This window comes from Cynocephalus volans, chromosome 4, assembly GCF_027409185.1.
Source record: "Cynocephalus volans isolate mCynVol1 chromosome 4, mCynVol1.pri, whole genome shotgun sequence".
NCBI lineage: Eukaryota > Metazoa > Chordata > Mammalia > Dermoptera > Cynocephalidae > Cynocephalus > Cynocephalus volans.
Genome location: NC_084463.1, coordinates 49194832 through 49220625, shown reverse-complemented (window position 1 = coordinate 49220625; position 25794 = coordinate 49194832). Strand labels below are relative to the sequence as shown.

General features: G+C 41.1%; 1 protein-coding gene across 1 annotated transcript in view; it reads left to right on the top strand.

Moving 5' to 3' along the window:
• The first annotated feature begins 432 nt into the window (after positions 1–432).
• LOC134376748 (death-inducer obliterator 1-like) overlaps positions 433–25794 on the top strand; it is a 37668-nt gene continuing 12306 nt past the window's right edge. Inside the window, 4 exon segments of the mRNA XM_063095231.1 lie at positions 433–1268; positions 2025–2346; positions 4303–4515; positions 7782–7995. Of these exon segments, the coding sequence (XP_062951301.1) occupies positions 433–1268; positions 2025–2346; positions 4303–4515; positions 7782–7995 (1585 nt within the window).

Below are 25794 nucleotides of genomic sequence, written 5' to 3'. Positions count from 1 at the left end.
TGTGGCCAGTCCCCTTGCTGGCTGTCTGTCGACCTCACTCTGTGATCCTGTCTTTACCAAACTTGTGCTGGAGCTTATTTCCTTTGTTCCCTGATCCCTGTTTTGTAAAGCCCTGTCCTTAGCAGGTAAATGGCAGCAGGACACATTTGAATGCTGACTGTTTTTTCCTACCAAACATTACGTATGTAACTATTAAAGTTACCTTAATGAGTCTCCTGAAATCATCTTATGTGCCACACTTCACGAAACACTGGTCAACAGGGCTTACTTCATGCACAGTCCCACATCTTGTAGGTAGAGGATTGTTCCATTTCATCCTGTTCTTATTTACATTTAGACAGGTTGTGCTCCCTCTTGTGTGTGTTTGAGGTTGTGTCATCTTTTTGCTCAGTGGCTTGCTGGTCATGATGTGATTACATTTTCTCATTAGGTATGGAAGGTAAAGGTGACCTGAGCAGTGAAGAGGCACCTGATATGATCAAACCCACAAGGAAAGCCTTCATCAAAACCCAGGGATTCGGAAGAACAACTGTTGCTAAGCGAGAGAGTGTGGGAGATGTGGAGGCAGGCTCACAGGGGCAGCAGCCCCCTCGGCAGCACAGCCTGGCCTTGGGACGCAGTGGGAGGTGGCCACAGTGCACCGAGCCAGTAGAGGAATCCCTTACAATAGTTCAGCGCCGAGGAAGGAAGAATGCTCATGTCTCCTTTGAAGATTCCAGTGAGCCAATGTCTTGTCCAGTCCCAGATGTTGAAACTGCCTTGGAAGGGAGGATAGGAAGTACCTCTGAGATGAAAAGTGGCCCCCATTCTGGTTCCTTGAGTGTACAGGAGCGACCTGCCTCTTCTGGAAAGGGCACAGGAAGCAAGGAGAAGGAGGACACATCCGACAATGACAGTGATGGCCTGACTTTGAAGGAGCTTCAGAATCGCCTTTGGAGAAAGCAAGAGCAAGAGCCACCTGACAGACCCCTGAAAGGCATCCAGAATCACCTGAGAAAGAAGCGTCGGGAGGAGAATCCCACAGACACTGTGCATGTCGAGGCAGGAACTACTGTCGAGAATGCTCTGCCCAGCAAGCAAGAGCCAGAGACTGTCCAGAGGGTTGTGTCCCAGGCAGTGACCGATGACCAAGAGAGTCAGCGGGAGAGGGCAGCAGCTTAGCAATTTAAAGATGAAGAGAGCAGGGACTCGGGCAAGCCTAAGCCTGAATGTGAGCTGCACGACCCCAACACCCTGGACCGCATGTGTCTCCAGCCTCGTAACAATAGGTGGGTCATGGGAGGACAGGGATGGGCTGCCCCAGCTTTATAAGAAATCTGGGTGATGAAAATAGTGTTTATGTTTGTTTTGATTTTAAATGTTACAAAGCTGGGCTCGATGAATAATTTGTTCATTCAAAAAAGACGAACACATCATTATCAGGGAATGAAAGGCCTGCCTAGAGCCGCCCCTCCCCTGTGGTAGCCACCGGACTTGTGGCTGTTTACAGTCAAAGTGATGAGCATGAGAGGAGGTGAGATGCTCCCTGCCCCCACCCAGCCATGTGCAGCCAGTGGCTGCCGAGTACCCCACACGTGGTCTCAGTAATCTGTCAGAGAGTGCTCCCATAGACTGTTCCTTGGGAGACAGCAGAGGGCCAGGTGCAGACTGGTTGAACCCCAGTGTGGACATGGGGGCAGCTCAGAGTCTTTGCTAGACTTTGGTGTTAAGGAATCTCTGTTGGCTTGTTGGTGGGACAAAGGCATCACTGCTGTTTTGAGGAGACATATACTGAAGTAGTTAGTGTACAATGCCTGGAAAGCCTATAGCTCACTCCAGCCAAAAAAGGATAAACAAATTTAGTTGAATATTAGTAAAATCAAAAGAGGGACATATGTGTTCTTTGTTCTGTTCTCTGTACTTTTATGTATATTTGCATTTTCTAAGCAATAGAATGTTAAAACCTATTGGACTTCTTAATTTGTCAAAAAGTGAGTGTTTGTCCCTCACGTCCCATTCCTAATATCACTGTTTTGTGATTTCAGGTTTATGAGTTGCTGTGACCGATGTGAAAAACGGTTTCGTGGTGATTGTGGGGGCGCTTCTCAGGCTCGAGGAAGGCTTTTGGAAAGGAACAGGGAAGGTTATATCTGCCCAAACTGCACTGTTCTGCAAGTGCAGGATGAGACTAATGCAGAAACCACAGATCGTCGGGAAACTAAATTTAGACCTGGAGATGCTGATGACACAGAGTTTACAAGTACAGGAACAGTGGAGCAAAAATCTAGTGAAGACCGAAAGATAAAGAGGAGAGTTGAGAAAGCTGCAAATCCAAGTGGCAAGAAAAAACTCAAGCTTTGCCAGCCTGTGAGTATTTTGCCTACTGAGGTAAACATTAAGGGGATGAACTTATGGGTTCCAGACTTGCTATTGGCAGAACTATCAAGGCTAGGAAAGTTTCTGTCTTGAAATAAGCTAATTTCTACCAGGACAGGTGCTGCATCTGGGTGGGGCCTCCTGAGCTCTGCCCCCATCTCCTGCCTACACCATCTGGACAAGCATCTGTACCTACCTCATCTGCTGTTGTGGACTTAATTCTTAACAATTCACTTTTATTTCCATGTACTTGATGTTACTTATGTATTTTATGTGTATCAGCAGAATTGTTTTTGAATTGCTGAAATGCGTGTGCCCTCCTGTCCACCCACACACACCATCTTGAGCTGCCTTGTGGTTCTTTTGTCATCTTGGTGTGGGAAGCCCTGAGCGGTCTTGGTGCCTGCAACAGTCTGACCCTCACTATTCTTGGCTCAGTGTGTCATTTCTCTGCCTTGTGGCTATTTCCTTGACTCTCCTTGCCACCTGGTTTTTATGTTCCTCTGGGGCTGTGATTCTTCATCATTTTTTCCACATATGTCAGCTTCTGCTGTTGAGGAGAGATGTCACATGCTCATAATCTCCATTCCAGTGCCCATGAGGGGGCGTGACTCAGCATGTTTCACTTTGAGCCTTCCTGAGTCCCTGGCCCACCCCTACCCCGGCAGCTTGTCCTCTAACTGGGGCCAACCAAACAGGAGGCTTTGAGGTTGCTGTGTCTCAAAGCATCTCTGCCTTATGAACACTCTTGCACTGTTAGCTGCAAGGTGGAAGTGCAAGGACTGAGCCATTTAAATAAATGTGCCATGAAAGTATTAAGAGTGACTAAATGGAAATATGACATTACTGTTAATATCACAGTCATTAAGAAAAATTAATAGGAAAATTTCTCCATTTCATCTTTATCATCACTGTGTTTTACGTAAGCTTACATAAAATTTTGTTCAAAGTAAAACAGATTCTGTGGAAGAAATATAACTGTTAATTATTTAATTTGAGAAATAAGTTTTCACTTAAGTACATTTGAGGGATGCCTTCATGTGTATTTTAGTCTTGACCATCAACACAGAAGCAACCAAGTGTACATCTTGTGATGTATTAGGTTTTTGTTACTATATACCACACTACCACAAACTTAGCTTAGAACATCACACATTTATGGTTTCAGTTTCTGTTGTTCTCAAGCCTGGGCATGACTTCACTGGGCCCTCTGATTGGGATCTTAACAGGACTGCAGTCAGGCTGTGACTTTTGTCTCATCAGAGGCTCAGCAGGGGAAAGATCCCCTTCCAGAATCCCTCATGCTGTTCAGTATATAAGTATGTCCCATGCAATTTTTGTGGCATACTTATATAATAATTTTGTTTGTTTATTTGAAATCCACATTTAGTTGTGTGTCCCGTATTTTATCTAGCAGCTGTACTCAGATCCTAAACTTGGTTGGCCTTCCCAAAGCAGGGTAGCTTATTTCACAATCAGCAATGGAGTCTCCTCTCTTTAGGAAAGGCCCGTTTCTCTCTTAAGTGTCCTTTCTGGTCATCTCATTTGGGACCTTGCTTACCTTTGCAAATTACTGCACATTTGCCCTATAGCAGAACCTGATTGTGGGTATGAAATCTCACCGTGTCCATGGACCTTGTTCACGCTCAAGATGGAGGGAATCATACAGAGCATATGTACCAGCGGCAGGTGTCCTAAGGGTCACCTTAGAGTTCTGCCCACTACAGATGGTTTGAAGGACAGTTAAAATTTGAATACCTTGCCTCGGGGAAATACACTCATGTAGTTTGAATAAGTAAAGATAGGATTTTATTCATATTAAAAATATTATCGACATCTCTTAATTAAAAACAGTGAGTTTGGTACTACACATAGTGATTTTACACAGCATTTTAACTGCTGAAATTGTCAAGCAAACTGTCTGAAGCTCCCTGTTTTGCTCTGCAGGTGGTAGAGGCTCCAGGCACCTCCAGGTGTACCAGACCTGGGCGCTCCACTGTGGTGCAGCCCAACCTGGCCTACTGCAGCAAGGACCGCATTCTTAAACATGCTGCAGCTACTATGAAATGCTTAAGTTCAGGCAAAGAACAGAAGCCAAAACCTAAGGAGAAGATCAAGATGAAGCCAGAGAAGCTCCGTCTTGCACAGTATAGTGTTCAGGTAAGCTGACTAAGACCAGCCATTTGAACAATTGGAGCAAAATTTGTGTAACAGTGTTTCCCCCTGAGACTTGTTTTTTTATTTATTTATATAATGTAAGGGAAACCAGGTACAGATGTACTGCAGATAGTATCACCTTTACCTTTGTCTTCCACTTTTTCCACCTATTTTTTTTTTCATAACCCATTAGCTGAAATTCAGTCATATAAATGCAGTAAAGCAAAAGCAGCTAACTCACTGCTGCATGGAGAACATAAGACTTCAGGACACTGGCAGCAGTCTTGAATAAAAGAGTTGGTAGTCACCCGATGGAGTTTGTATAGAAAGTAGACACACAGGGCAGTTGGGAGGGAGGTGAGCTCTGGACAAGTCTGTGTTCTTCATTTGAGACCTCACTCACAAGATTGTTTGTTTATTATTTTTATTCATTTATTTTTAATAGACTTTACTTTTTAGAGCAGTTTTAGGTTCACAGCAATATTGAGCAGGAAGTACAGAGATTTCCCATGTGTATCCCTGACCCACACATGTGTAGCCTGTCCCATTATCAACATTGCCCAACAAAGTGGTACATTTGTTACAATTAATGAAAAGGATTTATACATCATCATCATCCAAAGACCAAAGTTTACATTAGAGTTCACACTTTTTTGTGTATTCTGTGGGTTTGGACAGATGTTTAATGATGTATGTCTACCATGATACTGTCACAGAATTTCATTGCCCTGAAATCCTCTCTGCCTATTCATCCATTCCTCCTCTATAACCTCTGATCTTTTTACTGTCTCCATAGCTTACCTGTTTTTATTTATTTACTTCTTATGTTTTATTTTTTGCTAAAAGAGAAATTTATTTAATATAAATGCATATATTAGTAAAAAAGAAAGATCTCAAATCAACAATCACCTTTCCACCTCAGGAAACTAGAAAATGAAGAGCAATCTAAGCCCAGACCTAGCAAAGAATGTAAATAATAATAATTAGAGCATAGAAAAAGAAACAAAATAGAAAAAAATAGGGAAAATCAATGAAAGTAAATGTTGGTAATTTGATGAGATCCACAAAATTGGCAAACCTTTGTCTAGGTAGACTAAGAAAAAAGAAAACTCAAAAAACTAAAATCAGAAATGAAAGAGGGGTCATTACAATGAAATTTACAGAAATCAAAAGGGTTATAGGAGAATACTATGCATAATTGTTGGTCAACAAATTAGATCATCTAGATGAAATGAATAAATTTCTTGAAACACATCACCTACCAAGACTGAATTTTCTAAGAAGCAGTATGAACAGAACTATGGCTAGTAAGATGGGTGATTACCATTTTTTGAATTGCTGGTGTAGGACTCCCTTGAGGATTTCTTACAGGGCTGGTGACATGGTGGTAAACTCCCACATTTTTTGTCTGGAAAATACACTGTTTCTCTCTCATTTCTGACGGATAGCCTTGCTGGATATGTTATGCTTGGCTGGCAGTTTATTTCTTTTAGTATTTTCAGTATGTCATCCCATTTCCTTCTGTCCTGCAGAGTTACTGTTGAAAAGTCTACTGGTAGTCTGATAAGGGCTCCCTTATAGGTGACTTGATGTTTTCCTCTTGCTTCTTTTAAAATATTCTCTGTCTTTGAGCTTTGCCAGTTTGACTATTGTGTGTCTTGGGGAGGATTATTGGGGTGAGTGTGTTTGGGGATCTTTGAGCTTCCTGGGTCTGGAGGTCCATGTCTCTCCCTGTTCCTGGGAAGTTTACCATTATTATTTCATTGGATAGGTTTTCCATGCCATTTCATTTCTCCTCCTCTTCTGGAACACCCATGATTTGAATTTTTGTGTGCCTAAGGTTGCCTTGTAGCTCTCTTAGATTTTCTTCCTTTTTTAAAGGTTTTTTTTTCTTTTCTTTCTTTCTTTCTTTTTTTTTTTTCCTACCTGGGTAATTTTTAAAAAGCCCATCTTCAAGATAAGAAATTTTTTCTTCTGCTTGTTCTATCCTGCTGCTTAAGGCTATTCATTGTGTTATTTTGTTGAGTGAATCTTTCAGTTCCATGAGTTCTGATCATTCTTTTATAAGATATTAATCTCTTTGTAAATTTCCTCCCTTATATCATAGATTTTTTTTCTCATTTCTTTATGTTGTCTGAGTCTTCTCTTGTCTCAGTGAATTCCTTTAAGATTGTTGCTCATAATACCCCTTATGTCCTTGCAAGGGTTTCTTGCTATATACAGTCTGGTATTTCTGAGTTACTGTATTCTTTTGGTGGTGTCATATTTTCTTGGATTTTCATATTTCTAGTATCTCTATATTTATGTCTGGTCATCTGTTAGAGAATAGTTGCTGCTGCTTCTGTCACTCTAGAGTGGGCTTTGCAGAGAAGGATGTACTCTTCTTTTTCCACACTCCACTGGTGGCTTTCCTTGTGTCAATGCAATCAGGTATCTGGTAGGCTGTCTGCATGACACCTGTGCTACTGTGGTGGTCTTGAGCTGCTTTTGCAGCAGCCATGGCTGTGGTAGTGGCTGTGGTGGCCCACCCATGTGGAAGGGGTGTTTTAGTGTGCTCCATTTCTGCTTCCAGGCAGGAGATGCTGCCCTCAGGTCCTGCCTTGGACTCCAGGTATGCTCTGCTTCTTGCCTGCTTCCAGGTGGATGAGGCTGCCCTTGGCTCCTGCCAAGGTTGTCCTGCTTTGGTACTCTGTGGAATTTGGGGAGAATTCAGGGATGGCTGGAAATCACAGGTTCTTGTCTCAGGCCTGTCCTGGGGCTCAGGTTGATGTTACATTTATGACAAGCAAAGTGTAACTAACACTGTTTGGAGAGTTTTCTTGATTAATTCCAAATGCTTATTTTACTTTTAGGTGACTTAATTTTTAAAGTTGGTAGTTTTGAATCATAGAACTGACAAAGAAGTGGTTGCTGCTGCACCCAGGAGGGAGAATGGCTGCACCCAAGCATGCCCTGGGCCTTGCAGAGGATAAAGAAACATCATTTGTGCACTTCATGCATCCTGTATCACTGCTCTCATACCTCAGCAAGGTTACAGGGGTTTCTGTGTCAGCGATCTTCTTGTCACTCAAAAAGTTGGAATCCTGAATAAGAGGTGGGAGTGCTAAAGGTTGGCTCGATGTGTAAAGGTAGCCAGACTGCTGTGGTGTGCAGACTCAGGGTAGATGACCCAAAGAAGGTATAGGATTATGACCTTTCTTTCTCAGTGAAATGAAGTGGAGGTGTACTTTCTGGCCTTCTTAATAATTGGGGTTTTACTTATTATCCAGGGAGGCATTAAAAGCTCTTCTCTGCACGAGAGACCAGCTCTAGAAAAAAAAGGAGGCACAGTGAAGAAGGCGGTGGTAGCTTTTTCTAGGAGCAAATCCCTCGGGAAGGAGACAACTTGTGAAAGCAGCATGTCGTCCTGGGCTAGCAACCAGAATTACAGTGCAGTAAAGCTGGAAAAGATTTCCACTGTCTCGTCATCACTGTTGTGTAAACGTATGTATCACCTGGGGGCTGGCCTCTTGGACCCCTCCCACTCTTTCCGGATAGCTGTTTCCTGAGCCTGTCCAGGACTGGGGGTTGCAGTTGTGTTTTAATGCTGATCATAAACACTGGCTGCACCATCAGTGCTGGAAGGGAATGCCCATGTGCAAGATGCCTCCTGACACTGAGGATCTATCTCTAATCTCTTGGGACTTCCAGTCCGTGTTTTCCAAAAAGGTGTACAAACCTCATTAGTAAATGTTTCACCTTGATGATTAAGTTTTTAAAGCTGTTTTCCTTGTCAGGCTCTGATAAGCATTTGTATTGTCTTCAGCAAAATCTGAATAGACTGCCCAGAATTTAAAATTCCTCATTGTCCAAACATCAGTTAGTCTTCTTACAGCCCGTATAAAACTTAAGTTTTCCCACATGATCCAATCTCAGCACATAAAATCAGCACATTTTTTTAATATGTTTTGGGAACCTCTGCAAATTAGTGTTGCATCTGGTATTCAACTTAGGTATGCTTTTCAGGAGTTAAGTTTATCTCTGACTGGACAGGTGGGAGTTTTTTCATGTCCTACTCATATACTACAAACCCACGTAACATGCATTTGAATTGTGAAGGGCATTTACTGCTGCTCTGTATATCCCACAGTGAGTGAGGGGTGTGCTTGCCCATGTGGAACCGCAGGGTGTCCTCACTAAAGAGAAAGTGTTGAGAATTCTAAGTGTGACTGGTTTCCTGGCTCATCTTTTAAGCTATTATTAAAGATCAGACTATTAAAGGTCATACCCTGGCATACATTTCAAATTAATGTAATGAGCATATTCCAAATAGATCCATTAAACCCGATGAGATCACGCAGCCTGTTGATTTGATCATGCATCTTGTTTCTCATACTAATGTTGCACAGTTAAATTTTAGAAATTTAAATTCAATCCATCATACATTTTATTCTATCATAAAACTATGGTCAAATCAGTTCTCATTTATGGTGTTGATAGTGCATTTTGTGCCTTAAAAAATAAACACCAAAAAGGTTAAATAGCCCTAGATTTCAGGATTATAAATGTGTTCTGTGTTTTCCTTTTTATTGTCCTTTGAACACATCACTTGGCAGGGGAGTACTTGTGTAGGTAGGTGCTATATCTATTGTGGTCTATATATGTATATAAAAAAGTACTTCCTTTTGGTTATGTAAGCAGCCCAAGACGTAAGAAATGGAATCCCAATTGAGTTATCCTGTTACTGTATTATAATGAATCTCCATACACCTTAGCTTGTTTGAGCTGAGAATTTCAAGCCAGCAAATAGCATGTTTCATATGTTCATCCAATCATAGCACCTGTGCAAAATAGCACTTTTAGAGCCAATGAACAGATGTTAAAATAAGTATCCCATATCTGTGAAAGGGGGGTGGGAGCAGTCACTTTGTAATATTCTGCTAAAATGCTTTAATTAAATTGATTATATGCACTTAACAGAAAAGGAAAGAAAAACTGGAGGGTATAAATAAACACAGAAGAGATAATTTGGATGATCAATTTCAGTTCAGTTAGTTTTTCTCTGTGTTGACCAGAATTGGAGAGCTGACCCCAAGACTCCAAGTGTGGGGGTTGAGGAGACTGTGCACATTGGAGAGAGGAAAAGATGGGGAAGTAATCTCCTACTTCACTCACCTTTTGAGGGGGGACAGGGATGGATGGAAGTCCAGATCAGAGAGAGTAATTTCTGTACTCATAGGTTTTCTCCTTTGACCTTTCCCACTTCTTCCATCAGCTTTTCACTGACACTGATATCGCTAATTAACCTTCCCAGCACATCTCTACATCTCAAAATTGAAATTGATTGATATCTCAAATTTATAAGGGACATACATTTTAGCTACTTGCTTCTGATCATTTTCTGTTTCCCCAGAAATGTCATTTTTCCAAATGGTGATTGGGAGGAGAGTATGGTCATGGGTAAAATAATTCAAGTTCAATGTGCCTCTGCCTCTCTCTCCCACCAAACATCTCTGACTTTTTGGTAGCAGGCCACATCCTCTGAGTCCTGACAGGTATAGTGGGAGGGGGCAGCATGTACACAGCCCATCATAACTGCACCCCGTGAAGACCCTTGTCTCCCTGACTGGCTGCAGAAATGCTTTCAGGGGGCGGGGGTCTTGAGGCTGATATCGGGTCCATTTCCAGTCTGTGTGACTGTGTACATTGTGAGAAGTCCTGTGGTGTAGAGCTGAGCATTGCTGCTGCTTGTGGAGGTGGCCTTGACAACATCTTCTGCTCCCACATGGCTGGTGCTGCCCTCAGTGTGTGGTCACAGGTATAGCTGCTCAGTGAACTGGGCCTTGCTGTGCAGGAAACTCTCTGCTGCTGCTTAAGGAGGTGCCTTGCCTGTTAAAGTATCCTTCACATTCTCAAGGTGATGCGATTAACATGCAATTTTTGTAAATTTTGGGGGGGCGGATTTCTGTATAATTTCCTTAGTTTACAGACACAGTTTGCTTTTTAGTTCTCCCCAAGAAAATGATGTTTCTCTTGTGTTTTTATATCTGTTTGCTTCCATATTGCCTCTCTTTGTTTCCACTGTTTACCCCCCATTACTCAAGGCTTGAAGTGGGCTGAAAATTCTTTTCTAACGTATTTCTGCTTTATTGCAATTTTGAAATGGAAGTGCCTGGTCTTTATATTTACAGGCACAATTCCCAGTATATTGGACTCCCTAAAGTCTTGTTAAGTAACTTAAAACATTTGGGATGTGAACAGGTTATAAGTAGAAAACAGATTTCAGCAGTTTAATTCTAGCTGTGGGAGTTGAAAAGGAAAACCTTAATAGCCTGCAGACGTAAACCCAGATAATTGCTTGTGTGAGTTCCCCATCTGAAAGCCTTGTCCTCCCGCTCATGTGTGTGTGCCACACAGGTGGCCAGGCACAGTGTGAAATGGATCCAGGAGAACATGTGTCCTCAAGGATAAATTCTGGCATTGGCTCCAGAAGCACATTGCATTGAAATCATGAGCAAATTTCCTTTAATAAAACAAACATATGGTAGAATACCAGAACCCAAGATCGTTTTGTAGAAATTTAAAGCTGGTGGTGGAGGGTGTGTCTGTGTTTTACAAGTTGCATAAGCCATTTTCTCTTGTCTCTCCCAGAGTTGTCAGTGACAAATAAATGAAGCTGGGAGTAACCAGACATTGTTCATGTAAACCAGCATTCTCCTCCCAATTTGAAGAAATACCAAAATTTGTTCTGATAAAGGATTTAGCTTGACAGCTGGTTTTTAATGTAATCCACATAGCTGGAATTTTCTTGAAGAACAATAATGACATTCTTTTTGTATTTAAGGTGTTACTTTTAAAAATATTGTTATTAGCATATTCATTATTACAAATTGTGTTTTTTCTTATGCCCTTTACCTGACCCATCATGCCCCAAACTCCCTCCCTCCCTCCGTCCCCCCATCTCTAGTAACTAACCATTGTTTCTTCTGTCCTTCTGAAAGTTCAAGGAATTGTAGTCTTTTCTGTTTCTTTGTTACTTTGCTTCTTTGTTTCTTTCTTTCTTAGCACCTAGTTGTAAGTGAGAGCAAGTGGTATTTATCTTTCCTTGTCTAGCTTATTTCACACAACATAATTTTCTCCAGACTCATCCAGGTTGTTACAAATGGCAGAATTTCATTCATTTTTTATAGCTGATACATGTGATACATGTGTACATGTATCACATTTTCCTTATCCAGTCATCTGTCGATGGGCACGGAGGTTGGTTCTATATTTTGGCTATTGTAAATAGAGCTGCAGTGAACGTGGGAGTGCAGGTAACCCTTTGAAGTGATTTCCATTTCTTTGGATATATATACAGTAGTGGGATTGCTGGATCATATGGTAGTGCTGTCTGTATTTGAGGAAGCTTCTTTGCTGTTTTCCATAGTGGCTGTGCTAATTTACAGTCCCACCAACATTGTAGCAGAATTCTCCTTTCCCCATATCCTCAGTAGCATTTGTTATTAATGATCTTTTTAATAATGGTCAGTCTAACTGGAGTGAGATGATAGCTCAGTGTGGTTTTGATTTGAATTTCTCTGATGTCTAGTGATGCTGAGCATTTTTTCATGTACTGTTGCCATTTGTATGTCTTTGAAAAATGTCTATTCATCTCCTTTGCCCAGTTTTTATTGGATTACTTGATTTCTTACTGTATAGCTGTTTGAGTTCTTTGTATATTCTGGATATTAAGCCCTTGGCAGATGTAGAGTTTGCAAATATTTTCTCCCATTTTTTAGGTTGTCTTTCTGCTCTGTTGATTATTTCCTTTGCTGTGCAGAAGCTTCTTGGTTTGATATTAGCTCATTTGTTTATTTTTTATATTGTTGTTTGTGACTTTTGGGATGTTATTCAGAAAGCCTTTGCCCCCTCCTACTTCCTGGAGTGTTTCCCCAATGTTTTCCTTTAGTAATTTAATGCTTTGGGGTCTTATATTCAGGTCTTTAATCCATTTTGAGTTGATTTAAGCATATGGTGAGATACTGGTCAGTTTCATTTTTCTGCATTTGGATGTCCAATTTTCCAAGCACCATTTATTTACTGAAGAGGCTGTCTTTTCCTCAATGTATGTTCTGGCTGACTTTGTCAAAGATCAGTTGGCTGTAAGTATGCAAGTTGATTCCTGGGTTTTCTATCCTGTTAGATTGATCTGAGTGTCTGTTTCTATGTCATTACCATGCTGTTTTGAGCTTTGTAGTATAATTTGAAATTGGGTAATGTTATGCCTCCAGCTTTTTTTCGTTTAAAGCTCAAAATTGCTTTGGCTATTCAGGGTCTTTTTTTATACCTTATGAATGTTAGCATTGCTTTTTCTATTTCTGTGAAGAAAGTTGTTGATATTTTGATAGAGATTGCATTGAATTTGTAGATTGCTTTGGGTAGAATGGACATTTTCACGATGTTAATTCTTCCCATACAAGAGCCTGGTATGTCTTTCCACTTTTTTTGTGTCCTCTTTAATTTCTTTCAGTAGTGTTTTTGGTTCTCATTGTAGAGATCTTTCACCTCCTTTGTTAAATTGATTCCTATGTATTTTTTTTTTTTTGGTGGTGACTATTGTAAATGGGCTTGCTTTCTTGATTTCTTTTTCTGCTAGTTCATTTTTGGAGTATAAAAATGCTCCTGATTTGTGGGTGTTGATTTTGTACCCTGCAACATTATCAAAATTGTTAGTCAGCTGTAAAAGTTTTTTTGTAGTGTTTAAGGTTTCTATATATAAGATCTTGTCATCTGCAAACAGGGACAGTTTGACTTCGTCCTTTCCAATCTGGATGCCCTTTATTTCTTTCTCTTGCTTGATTACTCTGGTTACACCTTTCAATACTATGTTAAATAAGTGTGGTGGGAGTGGGCAAACCTAATGGTTTGTCTATTTTATTTATCTTCTCAAAACATAACTTTTTGTTTCATTGATCCTTTGTATCATTTTTCGGGGCTCCGTTTCATTTAATTCTGCCCCGATGCTAATTATTTCTTTCTCTCTAGTTCTTTTATGTTTGGATTGTTGTTGTTTTTCTGGTCCTTTGAGGTGTAGATTTAGGTCATTTATGGGAAGTTTTTCCGTTCTTTTGATGTAAGCATGTATTGCAATATACTGCCTTCTCAGCATTGCTTTTGCAGTATCCCACAGATTTTGGTATGATGCATCTTTTCTCAGTTTCAAGAACGTTTTTGATTTCCTTTTTAATTTCTTCTTGGACCCATAGTTCATTCAGGCATCTGTCGTTTAGTTTTCGTGCACTGGAGTATTTTCCAGAAATTTGCTTGTAATTGATTTCCAGGAAGGATGTCAGTTTTTAAAAATTTGCCGAAACCTGTTTTGTGACCTAACATGTGATCTATCCTGGAGAATGTTCCATGTGCTGATGAGAAAAAATGTGTATTCTCTAGTCATTGGGTGAAATGTTCTGTAGATGTCTGCCAGGTCCAATTGTTCTAAGGTTAAGTTTAAGTCCTGTGTTTCTTTGTTGATTTGTGGCATGGAGGATCTTTCCAATGCTGAGAGAGGGGTGTTCAGTTCACCCAATATTATTGTGTTAGGGTCTATCTTTTTTTAGGTCTAAGAGTGTTTGCTTTACATCTGGGTGCTCCAGTGCTGGGTGCATACATACTTATGATTGTTATGTCTTCTAACTGGAAAGGTTCCTTTATCATTATTTGATTACTTTCTTTGTCTCTTTTTATGGATTTTGGTTTGAAGTCTATTTTATCTGGTAGAAGAACAGCCACTCCTGCTCAGATTTTGTTTCCATTTGCATGGTATATCTTTTTTCATCCCATCACTTTTAGTCTGTGTTTCTTTATAGGCGACGTGGGTCTCTTGAAGACAACATATAGTTGGTTCTAGCTTTTGTATAATCATTCAATCTGTGTCTTCTTAATGGAGAGTTTAGTCTATTTGCATTTATGGTTATTGGTAAATATTGCTTTTTGCCTGTCATTATATTGCTTTTTATTTAGATGTTTTATATATCATTTGTTCCTTTCTTCCCCCTTTTTTTTTTCACCTTCAATGTTAATTAGATTTTTAAGGTGACATGATTTAACTTCTTTCTCTTTCTTATTAGTGTTTTGGGTTTTTTTTATTTTTTTATTTTTATGTTTTTATTTTTTTTTTTTTTTATTTTTTTTTAAATTTTATTTTGTCGATATACATTGTAGCTGATTAATGCTCCCCATCACCAAAACCTCCCTCCCTTCTCCCTCCCCCCCTCCCCCCCAACCATGTCCTTTCTGTTTGTTTGTTGTATCAACTTCAAATAATTGTGGTTGTTATATCTTCTTCCCCCCCCCCCGGTTTGTGTGTGTATGTGTGTATGTGTGTGTGAATTTATATATTAATTTTTAGCTCCCTCCAATAAGTGAGAACATGTGGTATTTCTCTTTCTGTGCCTGATTGTTTCACTTAATATAATTCTCTCGAGGTCCATCCATGTTGTTGCAAATGGCAGTATTTCATTCGTTTTTATAGCTGAGTAGTATTCCATTGTGTAGATGTACCACATTTTCCGTATCCACTCATCTGATGATGGGCATTTGGGCTGGTTCCAACTCTTGGCTATTGTAAAGAGTGCTGCGATGAACATTGGGGAACAGGTATACCTTCGACTTGATGATTTCCATTCCTCTGGGTATATTCCCAACAGTGGGATGGCTGGGTCGTATGGTAGATCTATTTGCAATTGTTTAAGGAACCTCCATACCATTTTCCATAGAGGCTGCACCATTTTGCAGTCCCACCAACAATGTATGAGAGTTCCTTTTTCTCCGCAGCCTCGCCAGCATTTATCGTTCATAGTCTTTTGGATTTTAGCCATCCTAACTGGGGTTAGATGGTATCTCAATGTGGTTTTGATTTGCATTTCCCGGATGCTGAGTGATGTTGAGCATTTTTTCATATGTCTGTTGGCCATTTGGATATCTTCCTTAGAGAAATGCCTACTTAGCTCTTTTGCCCATTTTTTAATTGGGTTGCTTGTTTTCTTCTTGTAAAGTTGTTTGAGTTCCTTATATATTCTGGATATTAATCCTTTGTCAGATGTATATTTTGCAAATATTTTCTCCCACTCTGTTGGTTGTCTTTTAACTCTGTTAATTGTTTCTTTTGCTGTGCAGAAGCTTTTTAGTTTGATATAATCCCATTTGTTTATTTTTCCTTTGGTTGCCCGTGCTTTTGGGGTTGTATTCATGAAGTCTGTGCCCAGTCCTATTTCCTGAAGTGTTTCCCCTATGTTTTCTTTAAGAAGTTTTATTGTCTCAGGGTGTATATTTAAATCCTTAATCCATTTTGAGTTGATTTTAGTATACGGTGAGAGGTATGGATCTAGTTTCATTCTCCTGCATATCGATATCCAGTTATCCCAGCACCACTTGCTGAAGAGGCAGTCCCTTCCCCAGTGAATAGGCTTGGTGCCTTTGTCAAAGATCAGATGGCAGTAAGTGTGTGGGTTGATTTCTGGATTCTCTATTCTATTCCATTGGTCAGAGTGTCTGTTTTTATGCCAGTACCATACTGTTTTGGTTATTATAGCTTTGTAGTATAGCTTAAAGTCAGGTAGTGTTATGCCTCCAGCTTTATTTTTTTTGCTGAGCATTGCTTTGGCTATGCGTGGTCTTTTATTGTTCCATATAAATGTCTGAATAGTTTTTTCCATTTCTGAGAAAAATGTCTTTGGAATTTTGATGGGGATTGCATTGAATTTGTATATCACTTTGGGTAGTATGGACATTTTCACTATGTTGATTCTTCCAATCCAAGAGCATGGAATATCTTTCCATCTTCTTGTATCCTCTCTAATTTCTCTCAGCAGTGGTTTGTAGTTCTCATTATAGAGATTTTTCACCTCCTTGGTTAACTCAATTCCTAAGTATTTTATTTTTTTGGTGGCTATTGTAAATGGGCAGGCTTTCTTGATTTCTCCTTCTGCATGTTCACTATTGGAGAAAAGAAATGCTACTGATTTTTGTGTGTTGATTTTGTATCCTGCTACTGTGCTGAAATCATTTATCAATTCCAACAGTTTTTTTGTAGAGGTTTTAGGCTGTTCGATATATAGGATCATGTCATCTGCAAACAGGGACAGTTTGACTTCATCTTTTCCAATCTGGATGCCCTTTATTTCCTTCTCTTCTCTGATTGCTCTGGCTAGTACTTCCAACACTATGTTGAATAGGAGTGGTGAGAGTGGGCATCCTTGTCTAGTGCCTGTTCTTAAAGGAAAAGCTTTCAGCTTTTGCCCATTCAGGATAATATTGGCAGTGGGTTTGTCATATATGGCTTTAATTATGTTGAGATACTTTCCCTCTATACCTAACTTATAGAGGGTCTTTGTCATGAATGAGTGCTGAACTTTATCAAATGCTTTTTCAGCACCTATAGAGATGATCATATGGTCCTTGTGTTTGAGTTTATTAATATGGTGTATCACATTTATTGATTTGCGTATGTTGAACCAACCTTGCATCCCTGGGATGAATCCCACTTGATCGTGATGAATAATTTTTCGTATGTGTTGCTGTATTCTGTTTGCTAGTATTTTAGTGAGGATTTTTGCATCTATATTCATCAAGGATATCGGCCTGTAGTTTTCTTTTTTGGTTATATCTTTACCTGGTTTTGGTATCAGGATGATGTTTGCTTCATAGAATGAGTTTGGGAGATTTGCGTCCGTTTCAATCTTTTGGAATAGTTTGTAAAGAATCGGTGTCAATTCCTCTTTGAATGTTTGGTAAAATTCTGCTGTGAATCCATCTGGTCCTGGGCTTTTCTTTGTTGGGAGCCTTCTGATAACAGCTTCAATCTCCTTTATTGTTACTGGTCTGTTCAAATTTTCTACGTCTTCACGGTTCAGTTTTGGGAGCTTGTGTGTGTCCAGAAATTTATCCATTTCCTTCAGATTTTCAAATTTGTTGGCGTATAGTTGTTTATAGTAGTCTCGAATGATTCCTTGTATTTCAGATGAATCAGTTGTAATATCGCCTTTTTCATTTCTAATTTTTGTTATTTGAATCTTCTCTCTTCTTTTTTTTGTTAGCCATGCTAATGGTTTGTCAATTTTATTTATCTTTTCAAAAAACCAACTTTTTGATTTGTTGATCTTTTGAATTGTTTTTTGGTTTTCAATTTCATTCAGTTCTGCTCTGATCTTAATGATTTCTTTCCGTCTGCTAACTTTAGGATTGGATTGTTCTTGTTTTTCTAGTTCTTTAAGGTGAAGTGTTAGGTTGTTCACTTGCCATCTTTCCATTCTTCTGAAGTGAGCATTTAATGCAATAAATTTTCCCCTCAATACTGCTTTTGCAGTATCCCACAGGTTTTGGTATGATGTATCATTGTTTTCATTAGTTTAAATAAACTTTTTGATTTCCTGCTTGATTTCTTCTTGGACCCATATGTCATTAAGTAGAATGCTGTTTAATTTCCATGTGTTTGTATAGTTTCCAGAGTTTTGTTTGTTATTAATTTCTAGTTTTAATCCATTGTGGTCTGAGAAGATACATGGGATAATTCCAATTTTTTTGAATTTATTGAGACTTGATTTGTGACCTAATATGTGAACTATCCTGGAGAATGATCCATGTGCTGATGAGAAGAATGAATATTCTGAGGTTGTTGGGTGGAATGTTCTGTAGATATCTGCCAATTCCAATTGGTCTAGAGTCTTGTTTAGATCTTGTGTTTCTCTACTGATTCTTTGCCTAGATGATCTGTCTAATATTGACAGTGGAGTGTTCAGGTCCCCTGCTATTATGGTATTAGTGTCTATTTCCTTCTTTAGGTCTAGTAGAGTTTGTTTTATAAATCTGGCTGCTCCAACATTGGGTGCGTACATATTTATGATTGTTATGTCTTCTTGATGGATCAGTCCTTTTATCATTAAGTAGTGTCCCTCATTGTCTCTTTTTATGGTTTTTAGTTTAAAGTCTATTTTGTCAGATATAAGAATAGCCACTCCAGCTCGTTTTTCTTTTCTGTTTGCATGGTAAATCTTTTTCCATCCTTTCACTCTTAGTCTGTGTGAATCTTTATGGGTGAGGTGGGTCTCTTGTAGGCAGCATATAGTTGGGTCCTCCTTTTTGATCCAGTCAGCCAGTCTGTGTCTTTTAATTGGGGAATTTAAGCCTTTAACATTAAGAGTTGTTATTGAAAGGTGTTGATTTATTCCTAGCATTTTATTGGTTGTTTGGTTGTCTTAGGTGTCTTTTGTTCCTTGCTTTCTGATTTACTGTTTGGTTTCTTTGTTTGTTGGTTCCTTAGGTTGTAGATAGTGTTTTTGTTAGCTTGTTTTCTCTTCATGAATGCCATTTTTATTGTACTAGTGGGTTTAGATTTTTCTTAGGTTTTTATGGCAGTGGTAGTTATTTTTCAGGAACCAAACCCAGTACTCCCTTGAGGATTTCTTGTAAGGGTGGTCTTGTGGTAGTGAACTCCCGCAGTTTTTGTTTGTCTGAGAAATATACTATTTGCCCCTCATTTCGGAAGGATAGCCTTGCAGGGTAGAGTATTCTTGGCTGGCAATCTTTGTCTTTTAGTATTTTGAAAATATCATCCCATTCCTTTCTAGCTTTTAGGGTTTGTGATGAAAAGTCTGATGTTAACCTGATTGGGGCTCCCTTATAGGTGATTTGACGCTTCTCTCTTGCAGCTTTTAAGATTCTCTCTTTGTCTCTGAGTTTTGTCAATTTGACTATGACATGTCTTGGAGAAGGCCTTTTTGGGTTGAACACGTTTGGAGATCGTTGAGCTTCCTGGATCTGAAGATCTGTGATTTTTCCTATACCTGGGAAGTTTTCTGCCACTATTTTGTTGAATATGTTTTCAATGGAATCTCCATTTTCCTCCCCTTCTGGAATACCCATGACTCGGATATTTGAGTGCTTGAGGTTGTCTGATATCTCTCTCAGATTTTCTTCCATGTTCTTGATTCTTTTTTCTTTCTTTTTGTCTGCTTGTGTTATTTCAAACAGCCCATCTTCAAGTTCAGAGGTTCTCTCTTCAACTTCGACAAGCCTGCTGGTTAAACTCTCCGTTGTGTTTTTTTTTTCGCTGAATAACTTCTTCAGTTCAGCAAGTTCTGCTACATTTTTTTTCAGGACATTGATTTCCTTGTATATTTCCTCTTTCAGATCCTGTATACTTTTCCTCATTTCATCATGATGTCTAGCTGAGTTTTCTTGTATCTCATTCAGTTTCCTTAGAATTATCACTCGAAATTCCTTGTCAGTTATTTCAAGGGCCTCTTGTTCTATAGGATCTAGAGTATGAGATTTATTAACTTTTGGTGGTGTACTTTCTTGATTTTTTGTATTTCTGGTGTCTTTTTTTTGGTGTTTATTCATTGTGGCAGGGGGTTTCACAGTCCACCGGTTTAAGACTAATGACTAACTAGGATGTTGCTGTGGTTGCCAATTTGGTATGGCTCCCGCCGTGACTGCTCAGTTGGCCTCTAGTGTCTTGTGTGTGTGGTTGCCTCGGGTCTTGGGCTTCTCCGGGGATCCACCTTTCTGGTCAGCTTGTACTCTGCTGGGCTGGTGGATCACGTACCACAGGGTGTGTGATCTCTGTTGAGCTTTCACTTTCTGTACAGGACTTCTCCCCGTTCCGTGTGCTCTGGCCCAGGCTGTTAGATCGTGCAGTGGCGACCCCACCGGGTGTGTGGTTTCTGTCGAGTCTCCGCCTCCCTGGTCGCACGTCTCCCCCCTCTGTGCACACTGTGCTGGGCTGGGGCGTGTCTTCTGCACCCCTCGTCTATCAGCTGGGCCTTCAAGACCCTGCTCAGCACCGCCTCGCCCAGGAAGTCTACCAGGTTTCTGCTAGGCACAGACGACCGGTCTCTCTGGGTGCCTTTGTAGCACTGTGTAGATCTTTCTCGGGTCTTGTTCACCTTTGTATCCCCCCGGTATAAACCGAGTCTAGTGCCCGCCTGCAGCCTGCTCTCCGGCAGGTTCAAGCGGACCTGGGAACTCTCCTACCACACTATTCCCAACCAGAAATTCGTTAGGCTTTTTTCCAAACTGGTGGTGGCAGAGATGGTATCTGCCTCCCAGTAAGAGGAAGTTTACCGGGGCGGAGTCCAGGGTGTGGTGGAGTGACAGTCAGCCCGCCCATACTTCCTAGCCCTCCCAAAACTGGTTGGGACGCCCCACACCCCCAGCCCTGCCAGAGAACCGCGGCGGGAGTGGGAGAGGAGGTCGGCCCGCAGGGTCCGGAAAGCCCCGCGCCAGGCCAAGCAAATGGGCTCAGTGATGGCCGAGCAGGGCGGAGCTGCCCGCACCTGGGAAAATGGAGGCAGCACCGTGGCAGTGAGTGGCCTGGTGGTGCAGGCGGGAGCCGCGTGGGCATCCACCCCCCGAACAGAGCTGTGCCAGGGATCACTCACAGTGCTGTGCCAGGTCGGGCGCTCGCTCTGTCTCTGGTTTGTTGCCTTCCGTGTTCTCGGCGCTGCCGCCTCGGGCTGTTCAGTCGCGGCGCCGCTCGGGCGCTCCCAGGAATCTTCTTTAATGCCGGCCTGAAACCTCGAATCCTGAATAGGGCAGCTGGCCGCCTTCAGTGCGGCCCCAGCCTCCGGGATCCTGGCTGCATCCACAGCAGCCCTGGCGCCGTGTTCCCTGTTTCAAGACTCACTTTTGCAGCTAAGAATCAGTTCTTTTCCTGCTCCACACTTCAAAGCTGTTGCCTGTAAATGAGGCAGCCTCTCCTGCCGGGGGCAAAGTGGCGTTGAGCCCCCACGACCGGCCAGCAGCAGCAGTCCTCCCTTAAGAGATGGCCAGAGGAAGGTCCACAAGTTTCCCGGCTGCCTGAGGCCCAGTGGCCACCTTTTCCACCTCAGCTACTCCGCGCCAGCCGCCGCAGCCGCCGCCATCTTGAAAACTCTAGTGTTTTGGTTTTAATGGTGAGTTTGGCTCTTTCTTGTAAATCCATGAGAGTGATTATCATTTTTCAGTTTCTGGATGCAAGACTCCTTTGAGAATTTCTTGCAGGGTTGGTCATGTGGTAGTGAACTCCTATAATTTTTGTCTATCTGGGAAATACACTATTTCTCCCTCATTTCTGAAGGATAAACTTGTTGGGTATAGAATTGTTGCCTAGAAGTTTTGTCTTTTTAGTATTTTTTAATATATCATCTCATTTTCTTCTGGCATGTAAAATTTCAGTTGAGAAGTCTGCTGTTAGTTTGATGGGGACTCCCTTATAGGTGACTTGACACTTTTCTCCTGTTGCTTTTAGAATTCTGTTTGTTTATAAGTTTTGCCAGTTTGACTGTAATGTGGCTTAGAGAGGATCTTTTTGGATTGCATCTTTTTGGAGATCTTCAGGCTTCCTAGATCTGAAAGTCTGCATCTCTATGCCTGGGAAGCTTTCTGTCATTACTTTCTTAGACAGGTTTACAATGACTTTTACTTTCTCCTCCCCTTCTGGAATACCCATGATTTGGATGTTTGTGCACTTGAGGTTTTCTATTAGCTCTCTTAAATTTTCTTCATTTCAATTTTTTTTTCCTTTTTTTGTCTGCCTGGGTTATTTCAAAAAGACCATCTTCTGGGTCTGAAATTCCTTCTTCTGCTTGCTCTTGCCTGCAGCTCAAGCTTCCTGTTCTGTTTTTTATTTCACTGAATGAATCCTTCCTTTCTAGTTTTGTTACATTCTTTTCAAAATTATTAATCTCTTTTTAAATTTCCTCCTTCATTACCTGCATAATTTTTCTCGCTTCATTGTGTTCTCTAGTTGATTCTCCTCTTATCTCTCTCAGTTTTATTAAGATCAGTGCTTGCAATTCCTTTTCAGACATCTCAAGGTTTTCCTGCTTGATGCAGTCTGGAACTTAAGAATTACCATATTCCTTTGGTGGTGTCATATCTTCTTATTTATTTGTAGTTCTGTTATTTTCATTGGTGTTTGGTCATCTGATAGGACATTTGTTTCTTCTGTTACTCTGGAGTGGGCTATGAGGGAAGAGACTTCCTCCTCTGTTTGTAGGCTGTGGTGGTGACTCTTCTTGTATCAATGCATTTGAGTGCATGCTTGGCTCCCTTGGCTCCTTCTGGGTCAATGTGCATGCCCCACTGGGGCTCTGGTGGGCAGCGGTGGGCCTACGGCTACATAAGAGTTTGGCTTGCAGTATCCTGCACTCACTTGGGTGCTGGCTCTGTTGGTGTGTGTAGGCCCCTCCAGGGCTCATGCATGTGTGGGTGGGCCTTCAGCTTCCTTAAAGAAGTGTCTTACATTTCATAAATTTAAAAAAATAGCCTATTCAGAAAATTAGGTCAGAGAAAGGTTTCACATCTCTGTAAACTTGAACCTGCAAGGTGAGATCTTGTCAGCACTGTCCTGTGGCATCCTTCAGTCTGTCCTTTACTTGTTCCCTTCTTTCTTATTCTTCAGCCACTTTGGAGAAGTGGGATGAGAAGAGTAGAATTTTCAGTAGGAGTGGTCTCAATAAATTCACCTGCTCCTCAATAACCTTCATAGAGCCTTTTAGAGCTATGGATCTACTCTAATACACCTTAAAGATTAATAATCTTGGAAAGTCCCTTTGAAGGCATTATCAGTGTCATAGATTGCAAAGGTCACCTCTGAAGACACTTGGTACAATTCCTCCAGTATGGTATACAATCTTCAGATACATCTGTATAAAGTCATAAACTATTTAATAGTTGTTTGTTATATATCAACACTAATATAGTTATAGCCAGCTTGTGGGAATTAGAGAAGCAAATTTAGGAAATCAGTAGGAATTTTTGCTACTTTTTCTACTTAAATGAAAGTTGAGTCAACTTTTACTTGATGCAAACCTGGAAGTGTTCAGTGAGAAGAACTCAAGGTTGCATGTCCTGCACCATGATTTGCATGGTGTCATCAGCTCTGGGTTTTATGTGCATGTGACTCTTTGGGACAGGGGGAGTGCAAATGGACTATTTTAACATGCTTCTGTCTTGCTGGGTTTAAGTAGTAAACATTTAGGCACAAAAAATGATCTTGGTTTAAGTTTAACCTTCTCAATGTGAACAATGCTTGTTTCTGGCTTGGAAAATCTGGAAAAGCAGCATCTCTGCTCCCAAGTGAGCTTGGCAGCCAGGCACACCACTGCACAGCTGAGAGGTGACCCATGATGCAGCTGAGAGCAATCCCCATCTCCCCTCATGACATGAAATTTACTTGAAAATGTTTAAGCAGGGGAGCAAAAGCAAAACATTTTCTTTTGCTACTGGCACCTTGATTTTTCATACCAGGAAAAATCTTGACAGTGAAGAAACAGTTGAGATCGGAAACTACAATGTGCATGTGCCTTACTGAGGTCTAAAAATAGAGCAGAATTTACTCACACACTTTCTCCTCTGTGTCTCTTCAGAGACCTAGCTTGCAGGTTCACAGAAGAGAAACAGTCCTTACAGCTGTAGCTGTGATGGTGAGGATTCAGGACACAGTGTGAGAGAAAGAGGGTCTGGAACCTGACTTCCCTAGATCAGTCACCAGTACTGAGAAGGGGTGTGTCTCACCTGTTTCTTTGCATCTGAGGACCCGTCCATTGTGCGTGGTCATTGGACATGGGTATCTGTGGGGTTGGTTGGGACTGTGCAGACTTGAGCTCTTGCCCTGTATTTTTCATCCCTGTCCTGCTGCAACTTCCATGTGGGTTACTGGGAAGATTCTACCCAGAGGAGCACATTATTAGTATAGTTCCTTTGCTGGAGGCCAGATTATCTCCTCCTGGTTTCTGTGAGGCCCTCTAGTTCCAACGAGTGTCCAGTGATGCTGTACTGCCACAGTAACCCTTGTAGTGAGATAAGACACCTAGTTTCATGATTTGGGGAAATTAGCCCACTAGGGTGTGTTGCTGCTCTCTGTGCCCAAGGGCCTGCTTCATTCTATACTCGGCTGGACCCCAAACAACTTATTTCCATTGTAAACAAATGGCCAGGCCCGGCAGTAGCAGTTTCATCTGGGGCAGCAGCCTGGCCATGGGCAGCTGTTTCTCCTGCTGCTAAGGTTTAAGCCAGCTCCCTAAGGTGACACATTTTCTCCCCCAAGCAGGCCCCATGGGTGCAGATGCTGAAAGAGGCTGTGTGGACAGAATGGCTTCCCTCCTGTCCAGTGGACAAATGGGAGGGGACTGGGTGTCACACCTCTGATCATGATGCAGTTAGTGTTGCCGTTGACCAGCAGAGAGCTCAGCAGCTCGCAGGAGTGTCTCAGCCCTGAGAGGTGGTGCTGCTATTTTTCTAGAATAGGTTTTTTTCTGGTTGGTCACAGAGTTACTCCTTGCCATCCTGTAAATTTATACACGACATAATTCACTAAAAAGTGAACTTGCAAGTTTACAATTTAGCTGTGCTCAAAAATGAGTTTCTCTTTCGCTGCCATTCCAGCAGAGCTGACCCAAGTCCAGCACCACCGATGCGGTTGCCACTCACAGTGGGACAGAAGTGCGTGCAGGTCCCTGGGGCAGCTGCTGGGTAGAACTTTTGGTATGTTTTGAACATTTTCCGTCGACGTAGAACAGAGGCTTAATATGTGTCATAGGAAACCAGCAGGTAAACTGTGGGCAACTGGCCACTGAAGTCTCCCAGTTATAGAACATTTTACCAATAATTTACTTATTTCTATTTATATACTCAGTAAAGAGTAGGTAAAGGATAACAAAGGTTGGCTTTTAAGAGAAGCAGCTAATTTTATAAAATAGCATCTTCATGGTTAAGGAAGGCAATCACCTTTTGTAATGTATTACATAATTTACTACTACTGCTTTTGGGTAATAAATGACTTTAGACACATGTGTTGGAAAGTCCCAGAAACAATCCCTTGGTTTTCCATGAATGAGGGAGAAAATACATAACTAGACCAGTCGTGGAAGTATTAATCATTTGTGGACGTCTCATTTTAAAGCTTATAATTTGGAGAAATGTTGTTAATATTTTTGAGGTGGTCATGTATTTGTAACCTGAAACAAGGTGATTGTTAAATGTCACTAAGGTTTGGCTTCAGGTCACATAGCACAGGTGTCCCATGTGCTGCATTCAAGGTGTTTTGTTGAGGTTTCTGGAAATGTTAAAATATTCTCAGAAAAATTTCTGTTTGTAGAAACAGTGACTGAACTGGATTTAGGTCTCAAGTTCATTCATGCCAGGTTCATTCTTTTCATGACTGCTGGATGGTCAGCTTCCTGGCTGGTGGTTAGTTACACACCTCTCTAGGCCAGTAGTTGGTTCATGGTGCCCTGGCTCAGTGTCAGAGTCCTTTTGACATTGTCATGTAGCACTTCA